The sequence below is a fragment of the Etheostoma cragini genome, chromosome 10, assembly GCF_013103735.1.
Source record: "Etheostoma cragini isolate CJK2018 chromosome 10, CSU_Ecrag_1.0, whole genome shotgun sequence".
NCBI classification, from domain to species: domain Eukaryota; kingdom Metazoa; phylum Chordata; class Actinopteri; order Perciformes; family Percidae; genus Etheostoma; species Etheostoma cragini.
In genome coordinates this window covers 24,255,816-24,269,972 of record NC_048416.1, presented here as the reverse complement: position 1 = coordinate 24,269,972, position 14,157 = coordinate 24,255,816, and the positions used below count along the sequence as shown (strand labels likewise).

General features: G+C 36.9%; 1 protein-coding gene across 1 annotated transcript in view; it reads right to left on the bottom strand.

Annotated features, from left to right (window-relative positions):
* Positions 1-799: 799 nt before the first annotated feature.
* Positions 800-14,157, bottom strand: part of rxfp1 (relaxin family peptide receptor 1) — a 52,677-nt gene continuing 39,319 nt past the window's right edge. Inside the window, exons 12-18 of the mRNA XM_034883315.1 lie at positions 13,547-13,618; positions 11,451-11,522; positions 11,183-11,254; positions 9,512-9,741; positions 4,214-4,624; positions 3,783-4,001; positions 800-3,176 (exon numbers count right to left, since the gene is read on the bottom strand). Of these exons, the coding sequence (XP_034739206.1) occupies positions 2,857-3,176; positions 3,783-4,001; positions 4,214-4,624; positions 9,512-9,741; positions 11,183-11,254; positions 11,451-11,522; positions 13,547-13,618 (1,396 nt within the window). The 3' untranslated portion in view covers positions 800-2,856. The remainder of the gene's footprint in view (positions 3,177-3,782; positions 4,002-4,213; positions 4,625-9,511; positions 9,742-11,182; positions 11,255-11,450; positions 11,523-13,546; positions 13,619-14,157) is intronic.

Sequence of the window (14,157 nt, the reverse complement as noted above, 5' to 3'; positions counted from 1 at the left end):
ACTGGACATGTCTAGCTAGTTTAGATTTATTAGTATCTCAAAATTAAAGCTTTAACGCTAGTATCTCAAAATAATAGAATCTAAAAACGCTTTTCATTGAAATAGGCTATAGCCTACTCAGTATTTCCAAATACTCAGTATTTTTTAGATTGATTGTACATTCATTGTAAAATATGAAGTCATTATTTTGAGAAAGTTTATCAATTATGACTTAGACAATGTTTTTACACAACTTTCTTTTTCATCAGAATGGTAGAAATGTAGGGGCTCTCAATATCAAACATATAAAAGTTTTGCACGTTCTTGCATAGGCAACTCTTCAATTTTATTAACTCTGAGAAGGATGGTATTTTTTTTTTTTTTTTAAGTTGGTCTGTTTTTGTTATTATGGATTATGGAAGAAATACTGGTCCAATTACCATAAAACACAGTGAAAGGGTGTAGCATGGGCCGAGGAAGAACCCAGTAGGCCTTTGGAGAGGATCTGAATCACAGGCGGATTTATTAGGCTAATTTTTTTTTTACTTTGATGTCACTGTGGCAGAAGATAACTTTTGATTATTTTAAATGTAGAAACAATGGAGTATTTTTACATTTTGATATTGCTAATGTTACTCACGCAAATGACCGGATTCCTTTTCTCAACATTGTTTGCTATTCTTAATATGTCAAAAATAATCAAGATACAGTTTTACAGTGCTTCATTTACTTAGAAAGTGTTTGCTTCAGTTTCAAAATCCAAACTGTGCCCAAACTAACAACATAACCAATATTACCACATAATAAATAAGCCAACAACCAGATACAAGGACTATTTATTGTCCACGAGAAAAACTAAAAAATAAAAAAACTAGCTTGAAAGTAATTATAGTAGGAAACAAGTCGATACAACAAATATTTAAATAGCCTAGGTATCAATATTAAATAGAAGCCTGCAGAAACTATCAATATCTCTAAAAGAAATTGCTGGCTTCTTACTCTTTTCAGCACGTATGGTAATGTAGTGTTGAGACAAACGGCACATAGGCTACTATGAATTCATATATTCTAATAACTAATTTACTCTCTTTTAGCATTCATAAATTTACAGTGTCTGAAAAAAGGGCAATTTCCACAGGAATTAGTTCATTAAACAAAATATGCACAGAAGAGTTTATGGTCATTGTGCAAATCTTCACTGCACAGATCAGTGTAAAAAATGTGTTGTGTGGTGTAGTGGAGGGTTGAGTCCAAGTTTAAACCCCCAGACCAGCTGGGGAAATCTATTCTGCCCTCAGCTCAGTACATTCTTTGTGAATCATCCCAGACAAATCTCATACATTACATTCAATATTTCCATAAGATCATTTTTGGTGGCAGAGACAACAAAGAACATATTTTGTTATGGACTAAATCCAAATATAAATAAACAGGTTGCACGTATAATTTTCAATACAAGATTATTCTAGGAGAATTAGATTTATGCTGAAGGCTATTCCCTTTTAAAAGGAGAATTTGTTTTTACAGTTTTCAATAATACATCCTTGCTCAGGGCCTGGAAAGGCAATAAGAACTACAATGAACTTGCTGAAAAGGAAACCCCCGCCCAAAAAACAGTCATGGTCCTATTTAGTTTGTCATTCTGATAAACAGTGAGCAGTATAGGCTTTAATGAGCTACGCATATTTTGTTACTATGTTTACTTCCTCGTGTACTGCCTATCATGTGGTTCTTGTTTTTGATGTTTACATAATCTACAATTATCATTCGAGTTATAAGTCTAAATTTTTAGGAACATCTTTGGGGCATAAGTTGTCATTGCTGTGGTGTTTTGCAATGTGTCTTCATACAATCCCTTTGCATTAGTGTCATAGGTACACCAGCACTGCACTTTAATATCACAAGCTGCCACACACCAGCATGGGCTGATTTACAGCTACTGGTATTTTATTACCATGATATGGTTTATCTTGTCCATATTACAAAAAAAATCTACTACTGTAGATTATATATAAATATTTTTTTTAACTCCATGAGAAAGACCACAACATGTGCCTAAAAAGCTCCGGAAAAAGCTGGTAAGTGAATCTTGATTTTTTGTGGTTGTCAAACTAGTTTACAAAGTCAAAAATGAACTTACACACTCAACAATGAATTATTATTTTTTTGCATTTAACAACAACATATATAATGAGTCTGTGCAACCAAGGTGCTATCAAAGGGTACATGGGAGCTGTAGTTATTCAAACAAATTATTCTGTCTTTTATCTCTGTTAGAAGCTGTCCAAATTTTACTTGCCAAACTAATAGATTAGTTTGATGGATAGATAGATAATATTACAAACAGAATATGGACAGAATACTTTCAGAAAGGATGAGGAAAGAGGCCCTCTGTGACAAATTAAACTGAGCAATAAAAGCTAGAGAAAAAAGAAGAAGTAGAAAAAAGCCAAACCACAGGTAGGGCCTGGCTTCTTCTCTGTACTGATAGATATCTTTGTAGATATCATGTAGTCTTTATCAGAGGAGCTGTACTGCCATGAAAAGGATTTCCACACTTTGACTTAATCCACTGCTGTGATGGCTGCTGCTCAGGCAAGACATGCAAACAGTGGAATAATGAATACTAATGCTTTTATACTACAAATAAGAAATATGGGAACAGATCAAGGACTGTCCCTTTGAACGGTATTGTTAAATTGCTGAAATGAATGAATTTGAATTACATTAAATCAGATGAGGTAACTTTGTGATCAAATTGCAAGCAGCTCCATGTAGATCTGCTATTCAACACCCAGATCATTTGCTTGTGTATGTGTGGGTGGTGGGTGCTTGCTTTTTTGAGGATACTGTCAGCATTGTATGTTGCTTCTGGAGTTACTGTGTGAATGTCGTAATGTCATTATATCCATCATTAGTATTTTCCACAGGGGTGAGCTTGACTATCGTGCCTGTTGCTTCCAGCGGGTTCCCCGTGGCGGGGCCATGGCTGTTCTCCTGCAGGGGCCACATTTCCTGCCAGGTGAGTGATGGATGATGAGCTGGGTGACCGCTGAGCAGAGGCCTTCTCTGCCTGTAGTTAGCCCAAACTTGCAGAATGGTCTCTTTGAAGGGCCGTGTGGTCAACGTATAAAGGATGGGGTTAAGGGCACTGTTGATGGGCAGAATAAATATGACCACCCAGGAGCTGATGGTACCTGCAAAGACAGAAAAGACGGAGAGAAGTCAAAACACAGCTGGCATATGGTCTAAAAGATTTTAAGACTCATTAAATGGTTATGAGTTGGGAGAATGCTTTAACATAAATTCCTTTTAATCAAACCCCTTTATTTAATAAATGAAAATACTTTTTACCCTAACAGGATACTAGGAAGCCATGGCTCACCAGGTTAGGTATATAATGGATTATGCACAACACTAATGTGTCATTTGGGTATACAGTGCAAACTGATGGCTGCAATTAAATCAATAAATCAAAATGTATTTACATAGCAACTTCCAGCAACCAGCAGGTATCCAAAGTGCTTAACATCAGAAACAAAGAGTAAAAATACATGTAGCACAATAGAAAGAATGAACATAGAAAACAGTAAAATCAGAAAAGGTGACAAAGAAACAGAAGAATGGAATTGTCACACCACTGCCATTGTGAGCAAAAGGGCAGACTACAAACTTTTTAAAGCCACAATGCAAGCCTACTGAGGGGGCGTATTTGATACTCAAAATGCAGACTTTCAGTGGAGAATTCTTTTAAATATTCCTTTATGAGTTTCCTTGAAATTATTATAACACTGCTACTGTACCGGGAATCTCCACCTGCAGCAGTGACAGGATCTTGAGGATGAAGATGGGGATCCAGCAAAGGGAGTCAGTGATGACAATAGAGAAGAATCGTTTGGCGATGGTCACCTCTTTCTTGATGTGGTTGCTGTATTTAGTGGTCTGAGTCCCTGTTCTCTGGATGTTATAGAACATGCTTGCATAAGCTAAAACAATGATGAGAAATGCCACCAAGTTCAGACCTGCAGAGAGATATTTGGTTAGTTTCTAGCTCATATTTGCACTGTGGATGCACAATAATAACAAAGCTATAAAGTCAGCAGCAAAGAAATACAAATATACTCACTAAATAATGAGACTGTGCTTTTACAATTAGCTTTAGAGATTAAATAAAGACTAAAGAAAACAATAAATAAACCCAAGAAAAAAATCTATTGCAAGAACAAATGCCTACCCAGGAAGATGACAATGGAGTAAACATGAGCCCAAGGGGTCTCTGGCTGCTCAGAGTGCAGTGGGAAGCAAACTCCATTGGTCCCATAGAAGTTGCGAAATAGCCCCTTGAACACCAGTGGCAGAAGGGCAACAATGAAGCCAAACACCCATATCCCAAGAAGGATGGTGACAGTTCGACGCCAGCCGGGTGTCAAGTACTGGAAAGGGTAGACGATGCAGATGTATTTCTCCAGAGTGAGGTAAGTGAGGAGAAGAACAGATACCTCAGTGGACAGCATGGCTAAAGAGCCGATGACCTGACACTGACTGCTGTCCATCCAGGCCTGAGCGTGTCGGTTGTACTCGCCGCGGAACTTCAAATCATATGCACCAATCATGAAAAGGTAGATGCCCATTAGCCCGTCAGCACCTGCAAGGAAAGAGAGCTGTAATTTACAATATATTAAGAATATCTCCAGTGTTAACTGTACAGATATCTGGCTTAACTTCAAAGATACGTTCAGACCTAGCGCACTATGACAGTAAATCTCATCAGCGTCAGTGAGCCAATAAGCTCGCAGCATGCTTCTCCCAAGATCTAATAATGTTGATGATTGGCTGTCTAACATTACATGTATAGGAAGGAAGCTGGAGAAACTTGTAGGAGGAGCTGAGAAAGAGATAAAAAGATTTGTGCTGTTGTGTTGTAATTTCTTTTTGTTTTATAAAATTGGTATAGAAAAAGTATTGTTTTTGTAACATTTTTGAACGATACCAAGCCCTTACCACAATGCAATTTCTTCAAGTGAGAAAAGAATTAACCAAGTATAAACTTCCATGAAAAGAAAAAAAAGACAGCGGCCACCTAACCTGGGAAATCCATGCACAAGAAAGGAATCCAAAGACAACCACAATATCCAGCTAGGGCTTTATACATTCTGAACCATGTTGATAAATGTAAGTAAAATACAGCAGGGCGTAGAGAGCATAGTGCTTTGTTGTCAAGAACAATGAAGAGAAACAAACTCACTGCATGAGTATTGCAAGATCCAAGAACATTCTGTACGAGGCTGCCTATTTGACATACATGCATTAAAATAGCATACATTCAGAAATCTAAATGAGTACCCTCCTTGTCACGCTGCAGTATTTGAAGTGGAATTTGATCTCAACAGCTCAACTATAATAATTAAACCCCAGGAGATACATCTACAGTGTATGATACATACACATCTATAATCACAAAATGTTAACTGCCAGTTCCTACAAAACAAAGGCCAGATGTTGGAGATGTACTTACTATGAGTCAAAGAGAATGTGAGTAAAAGGGGAATTTGGGCTATATTTAGCTGGCTCATTCATCTTTTTAGCACAGCAAAAGTCTCAATAGTGTCTTAAAAGAATTACATATGATAACATTTATAGAAATGTGCATTAAAGAAAAAGACTTCCTGGATAATCTGACACAAGACCCCCACTAAAACAGCCAAATTCTCATTTTTACAGTTCGTTTTTTGACTGTATTAGAACAATCATATACATCTTAATTTGTGAGCTTCAGATGTTCTGGTAGGAAGTTTGTTTTAGCTTTGGACAGAGCCAGGCTAGCTGAATCTCCATTTTCAATGTTTATGCTAAGCTAACAGGCTGCCGGCATATTTACCATACTGATATGAGAGGGGTATCAATCTTCTAATGTAGCTCTCGGCAAGAAAGGGAATAGGCTTATCACCTACAATGTCATACTAGTCCCTTGAAATTGCACAATTATATTCTGTTGTGAGTAAATGTTGTCAAACTCTAAGAAACATGGCAAAGACATGTGTTGGATAATAACTTTGACATGCACCACTACGGATATTTATGAATAATTGTAGACTAGACATTACTCAAGTGCGCATAATTACAAGATGACAAAGAACAAGACTTCTACAAGAGGGGTTAAGACATATTTACAAGGGAGGGTTTATTCTGTACATCTAGTGGAAAGGCAGAGTTCGGCTTTCATGCATCGCTTTAAGGATTTAAATCTACACAGAAGTTTTTCTACTTCAAACTAACTCCTTCGATATGGACACATAAATGCCCTTCAAAGAGCATAATATACGCAGAATATAGTATATCATCATTAGACTCGCTGTTAAACATTGAATGGGACAGCTGAGGTGAGGCTTTGTTGTGCTTTACCTGAAAGATTCTCAACTTGTAAAGATGACACATACCCCTTAATGTGATTAAATGTATGATGTGTTTGCCTTTGTAGCTGCTTTGGGAATTGTATTTAGTTATTTAATGAGATATACATACATACATACAGTCTACATTTTTATAAATTGGCCACAGTGCATCAAGGTGTAAAAGATTAAAGTCGGTCTTTGGTTAACTCAACAGGGCTCTGAGTTGAGTAAGAAAAAGGTAATATAAGAAATAACAAATAAAGAAGGTGTTAGGAAAGAAAAAGGAGAAAAACAGAGAGGATGGAAGGTCGAGGTGACATTAAGGGGTAAAGATAGGTTGAATTACCACAAACAAGTTCATTTCAGAAAGAACCATTCTTTTTTAGATTATTTTTTAGGGCTTTCCACCTTTAATTGACAGGAAAGCTAGGTGGGAAAGGGGAAAGAGAGGTGGAAGACATGCAGGAAATCATCACATGTCGGACTCGAACTCTGGCCTTGAACCCTCTATGTAAATGTGCACCTGCTCTACCAACTGAGCCAACCCAGCCACAAAAGAACCATTCTTCTACAAAAACTCATGGCTCTAAACCAAAATACCGGTGACTCAAATTTGATCTGCTTGTTTCTGCATGTTGTTTACGACTTCCTTCTTTGTTCCTCCAATAATAACTGGATTAACGGCAACATTTAGACTCCTCCTACTTGCACACAGTGACACAATTCATTGTTTTTAAAAAGAAGCAACAAATAAATAATATCTAAACTATTTCGCTCTTACTCTGTTTTTGTCTGGATCCAAGCCACAAGAAAGTAGTGTGCTCCTGAAAATCCACTGACATTCTACTAATACTTTTAAAAGATTGACAAGCAAGTGAGCTCCAAAATGAGATAATGGATAAAACTGCCATCATCCGCTTGGCTTTTATTGTGGATTGAGCAGGAAAGAACACATATCCGCTGCATCATAGAAATTCTGCTTTTCACATTCCTTAGCTCTTTGGACTTAACTGTTGGAGACTTATAGTAAGTCCGCATAGGTCCTTTACACTAGACTTAGATATGTTAAATGTCTGAATAGATATATAGTATGTGGTCACAGACATTTATTTCCTATATATTCTATAAATTATTTTAGGTTTTCTCTATCTGTGCAGTTACTAGTAAAAGGAAATCATCTCTTTGGAATAAAGTCATTGTGTTTCAAACCTCCCTAGATCCATTCTATGACTTTCTATACCAGTGACGTCCTTTACAGAAGGATTTGCTGGCTTTATATAAGAGTTTTTTTCATAGGCCAACCTTTAAGTTATCATTGCCATCGTTCCCTCCTCAAAAAGTCAATTGGATCTTTCTATTGGATTTTTTCTTTGGGCATTTTAGGCCAGTTTTTTTAATAGGAAAGCTGAAGAGATGATGGGAAGAGAGGTGGAATGGTAACAGGTAGCATGCAGCAAAGGGCCACAGGTTGGAGCTGAATGCCCAACTGCTGCGTCGAGGAGTAAACCTCTATATATGGCACACCCTCTACCGGGTGAGCTACCCAGGCACCCTTTTCTCAATTGGATTTAAGGTTATTGTTGAAAACAAGCTCTGCGGCAAACAAACGTTTAATGAATTTAAAATGAATACTAATACGTTTTTGAGACGAGGGAACCGGAAGTGCAAAAACGTGAACTAATTTCTAGGTTTTAGGACTCATCAGTTTTCAAATCTCGGTCGTCCAGGGCCTTTCTGTGTGGAGTTTGCATGCGATCCCCATGTCTGCGTGGGTATCCTCCGGGTGCTCCGGTTTTCCCCACCATTAAAACATGTAGATTAGGTTCTCCAGTTAGTGCCCTTTAAGGCAGATCAAGAAGGAGATCTGGAGTTGGTCCCTAATGAATTTCGCTGTATATGTATGTGACAAAGTGCCTTTCTTAATTATTAATTCATGTAACATGACAGCTGGCAAAGGTGAAGGTAGATTTAATTTATATTATATATATTTTATACTTTACTTTTGAGTAGCTTGAGATTTCCCCCCTGTGGACCAGTGCATTCTTATTAATATTATCATATATTAATCCTTTACCTGTGCAGTGTCTTATAATTATTTCTGTCTTTCCATGTCAGCACACATACCTAACCTTATTGCACACACTATACTCAGTAGACTGATTGGGGTTACTGAACAACTGTCCATTTCAAACCAAAAAACTCCAGGATCTGCTCTTATATACTGCTTTATTTCCTATAGGTCATTCTCCCTGCAAACAATGTGTTACAGTAGAAGATTAAGCCCTGCAACAAACTCTCACTGCCAGTATCTGTTGACTATCACATACGTAAGCAGCAGATCAGGTTACATATCCAAACACCACACACCTGCATTTATACTATAAGCTAATGCATTCATGTAAAGTCATTTTTGCAACTTTCTTTTGAGTGTATATGCCATAAAAAAAAGCATAAAGAAAGCTACTTTTGAAAACTATATATAAACTACTGTATATAAGTCAAATTGACACAACGATACTAAATATGGATACATATGGATGCCTTTTACTATCTATCTTGGATGAGTCAGTGAAATGTGTTGTTATTTAATCAACCCTAGACATTATTGAGCAGTTTCAAAAATAGGTTTTGATGTTGTGCTATGAATCATTTATTGGAGTATGTGAATCTTTTATTCAGATGGATACTACCATATGTTAGAAAGAATTTGTATTGTTTTACATTAAGTCTTATTCATGAGGGTATCTAAGAGTGTGTGCAATATGAAATCAGTTTTAATGAAACACACTGATAAGCACATTGGGAACTTATTTAAAGTTTGGATGCCTGTTTACTTTTTGATCTGAAAAAGGTTTTTTGCAGAATTTGTCACTTCTTTAGTTGTATCTTTCATAATTCCAGAGACTATTGTCAGGACTATAAACATAAGGAAGTGGTAAATATAAATGTGGGTGAACTGGTTTTTAAAATAATTATAAAAATGTGTGTTTACCACACCCCATCCTCCCTTAAGACCTACAAAAATAGGATAACACTTGTTATGTACTAGTAATACGTAATGTACTATGATGGTAAAAAATATTCTATAAATAAAAAGCTAGTTTCCAGTACATCTCTCCTTTCAAAGCAGTGTGACTTACAGCAGAGAGAAATGATGCACATGGCGTGGAGTTTGTTCTCTGATCGGATGTACGAGCGCATGCAGATGACAAAGATGTTGCCGAAGCAGGTGGTGGCAGAGACCACCCACACAAAGACCCTCAGCACGATGTTGGCCAGCAGGTCCTCGAAGGACGAGATGCCATCAGTGTTGGGTTTGCAGCTGCGCACGTGGGGAGCGTAGCCGCAGTACTGGAATTTCTTGAAGTAGCTGTGATAATAGATCAAAGAAGAGTAGTACCTTTTCAATTACAGCTGCAAGGTTCAGGGTTTTTACAGCCAAAGTTGCACGCTCTTACAGGGTTTTTCTTTTCGTTAATCGATACATTGGAGAGCATAAACAGTGACTGCATAAGCACCAAAACAGCAGAAAAGTTTAGATGATATTGACTGGGGATTTGAATTTGAACTAAGGTTGGCATTGGCTAGTGGTGCTTTGAGCTGAATGCTAAAGTGAGCATGACAAAATGCTTACAATGGCAATATTAACATGCTAATGTTAAGCAGGTAATATAACCATGGTCACCATCTTAGTTTGGTGTGTTAGCATGCTAAAATTTGCTGATTAACACTAGACCCATTATACACCTGAGGTTGATTGGAATGGCATTAGTTTTGTAAGTGTTTGTTCATATTCTATTGTTAGTATTTATGATGGCATTAGAGCAAAGCTCAGAGGATCACCAAAGGTATTACAATTTATCCTGAGGGGAACATGAAGGTATGCACAAAACTTCATGGCAAACCTTCACTCTAAATCACAAATGTCAACCTCATGGTGGGCTAGAGGAAAAGTGAGGGGAACAAAGTCAGTATAGGATTCATCGTAAATGATGACTACTTTGTGAGAATCCATCCAAAAGCTGAAGAGATATTTTAGACTGAACCAAAGGGGCGGACCAACTGAACAGCTTTCCTAGAGCCACGTCAATGGCGCGGCTAAAATCTGAACAGCAATCCTTATGTCTTTCCAGAAACATCAAACACGTTTCATACAACTACTTACTATCAAAGAAGTAGTATAACTTCTCACTACCAAAGAAGTACTACCTTATGAAAAAAGATTACAGTATTATCTGATGATTATCCACAGTAACAGGGAGAATGTTTTTATTAAGAGATGTTGCTTTTTTTATGATGTGAGCACCCCAAATTATTTCCATTCACTTCCATTGTGTTGCTGTGGAAGCAGAAATCCCAGAGAGAGCAACATCTCAAAATTTGGATATATAAAAGCATAAATAGGCATGGCTGGATAGATACCCATCTGCTTTAGTTCCGAGAAATATTATTTTTTTTAAACAAACTTCTTACTATCTTACTGAAACTTGAATGAAACTCTACAGCCTAAAATGCCAAGGGGAGCATATGCAACTGTACGCAAGGCTGAAAGGGCATTGATTTTCTCTGTTGCATCCTTTCCACGATCTGCATGCCCGTATCCCAAGCTGTTTTACCCAGAGAGAAGATGGATTACACTAAGCTTGATTTAATAATTTCTCAGTTGGATGAGATGCCTGACAGTCTTGATTAGGCGGCTCGTGGCTAACTACTAGAATTTTTTGGGGAAAAGGTTATCGTCATAATGACAGTCCAGACCAAATGATAAGGATTAACAGTTCATACATAGAGCATGGCAATGGAGTACTTACATATGAGTCAAGTATTTGAGAGGTTCAAACATCCTCCGTTGTATGTTTCCAATTTCTATCCCTTCTATGCTCCTAGAGAATTTAAAGACATATTGATTGACTCTTAGCCAGGTGCTGCATGTAGACTTACACATTACAGTATATTTATTAACAGGGCACTACTATAAGAGACTTCACACTTCTACCAGCCCCATTTTCATCACCCATATTCATCACACACTGTGTTGCATGTTTGCAGTTCATTCCGTAAGTAGCAACATATACTTACAATGACTTCAGTTTATGCAACTTGTCAAAGTGGTCAACTTGGAGCTCCACGATTGGGTTGTATGATATATTCCTAGAAAATAAAGATAATAAACTCTCAATTAGATAACAATAATGTAAATAAATTTTTATTTGTTATTTAAGTACCCATTTCTGAGGGTCAAAATGTTTTCTGCACATGGCCAGTTTCTTTTAACTCCCACAAATGTCTTGTGCTACATTCTGCTGCACGTCATTAAGCTATGTCCTTGAATTATGCCACCCACCACAATGTTGTGATTCAGTGCATTGACTTGCTACTACTTAAAAATATAATCCTTAACATTTTCATGAAATCCAAACCACTTTAAAATTACATGTATGGTCTGCATTTCCTCATGAAAGGGATTCATGTATTTTAAAAGCTGTAATTATCCCTCTCATAGTGCATAAGATGGCAGTGTCCAGAATGAATAATTCACAGGAAAACATTGTAGCATGTTATCCAATTATAAACAATAATCTCATTTATAACAGCCTCACTCTTTGCAGTTCACTTTCTCTACAATGAAACAGAAGGGGATATCCTACTGCTGCTTTACAATAAAAGCCTTCGACTGGGGGAAACACTAGTAAGTAAGTAAGTAAGTAAGTCAAGTTTATTTATAAAGCGCTTTTCTCAGATAAAAATCACAAAGTGCTGTACAAAAGAGTAAGTAAAAACAAAACAAGCAGTATAAAATGTATATAAATATATAAAATTAAAATGACACTGGCAAAAAACCCATCAACCAAAAGCCTTCTTAAACAGACATGTTTTCAGATCATTTTTAAAAGAGACCACAGTGTCTGCAAGACGCAAGGACAAGGGCAGGGCGTTCCACAGTCTGGGAGCAATATACTGAAATGACATGTCCCCTCGGGTCTTATATCAGGTCTTAGGGACTGCAAGTAGATTCTGGCCAGAAGACCGAAGAATGCGGTCAGGGGAATACGGCTTCAAAAGGTCCAGGATGTAATGTGGGGCCTGAACGTTTAAGGCTCTGAAAGTCAGCACTAAAATCTTAAAATCAATCCTGAATATTACAGGGAGCCAGTGGAGGTCCAACAAGACAGGGGTAATATGAGACTTTCGAGGGGCACCTGTAAGAAGTCTGGCAGCAGAATTTTGAACACACTAGGGGAAATCTTTTTAAAAGCAGCCACAAGAAATGCAAGGTGTAGTCTCCGTGGTTCATAATATTTTAGGGGAATCTATATTGTATTTACTGATTACATTGAAGTTATATCTGCAACAACCTTTCTGAGAAATTCTATTGTCATTCCATGAAAGCATCAAAAGATAAACCCTATTAAATATTCATTGATTATATACAAATTACACAAAAAAGCAACTTCTGTATATCTATATATTTTATATATTTGCAAAAAAGACTCGGGTAAGAAACTGAAGCCCAAATTGCTGAGCATGTGTGTGAATGCTGATGAGCATTCTGAGGAGCAGGTTGCACCTTGCATGGTAGCCTCGGCCAGACAAATGACATGAATGTGTGGAAATGGGGTAAATGGTACCTGTAGTGTAAAGTAATAGTGGTTGCTAAGAATAGAAAAGTGCTACAAAAATATAGTCCATTAAACCTAATATAACTTGAGGTTTCCACTATATGTGACACACATTATTGTCTTTCAGCAGACGAAAGACTACTCCACAGCTTCACTTTATTTCCCAAAGTTAAGACCTACTGGGTCTGGAATATTTAAAATAATTTAATAACATTCATTATAAAGAAATATCTGATGATTTCATAAAATTAAGCAGCACGCATCGAATGTACTTTGTATTTTTAATATCCTAATGTATTTTGTATTTTTAGTTAGCACTGTTAGTCAATATACATGTCTTCAAAGAAAATGAAAAAGAGCATATTGCAATCTATGTAATTGCATTTGTATATTATGTATATATAAGGATGCATGTTCTTAAAAAAATTGAAAAACGAAGATGATGATAATAATAATAAAAATAAAAATAATAATAATAATAATAATAATAATAATAATAGCTTTGGTTGTATACAGAACTGTACATCTGGATGTATTTGTGTAAACAGAACTCACAGTTGGAGCAAATCCCCCAGCAAGACAAACAGATTGGGAGGGATCGCCACCAGTTTGTTGTTGGAGAGATCCCTGTGCGTACAGACAAATCCACATTAGTTTCCACAAAACACAAAACAGCAAACACATATTAATGACTGGGTATCTGAAAGATGCAAATTGATATTTACCAAAATCCAACCTCTTTAACTCTTGCTATGTATAGGGGGCAGATCGCATAACATGCACACTGAAAACAACAAGCAATAAATGCTGTCTCTATAAAATTAGAATGTAATTCACCTTTTCGATGCAGCCACATTTTTCATTAGTCAATGTACATGAGCTTGCTATAGTCTGCTGTGGGTGAGTAGAGACATCTACAGCGCTAATGATCACAGCTCCAGGAAAGTTTGAACTTTAAACAGTCACAAGGGGGAATTTTGACCTGACGAAAAGGTTGGAGGCTCACCAAAATATTCTTTTTGATAACACAAATCTAGAGAATATTGACAATCTGCCCCGAAGTTCAAAAATATGTTGCTATAGAACAAAGTTGTTGGACAAATACACCCTCTTACTGAAACAGGAACAAACCAAAGACACAAATGTCAATTCCTCAGGCCTAACAA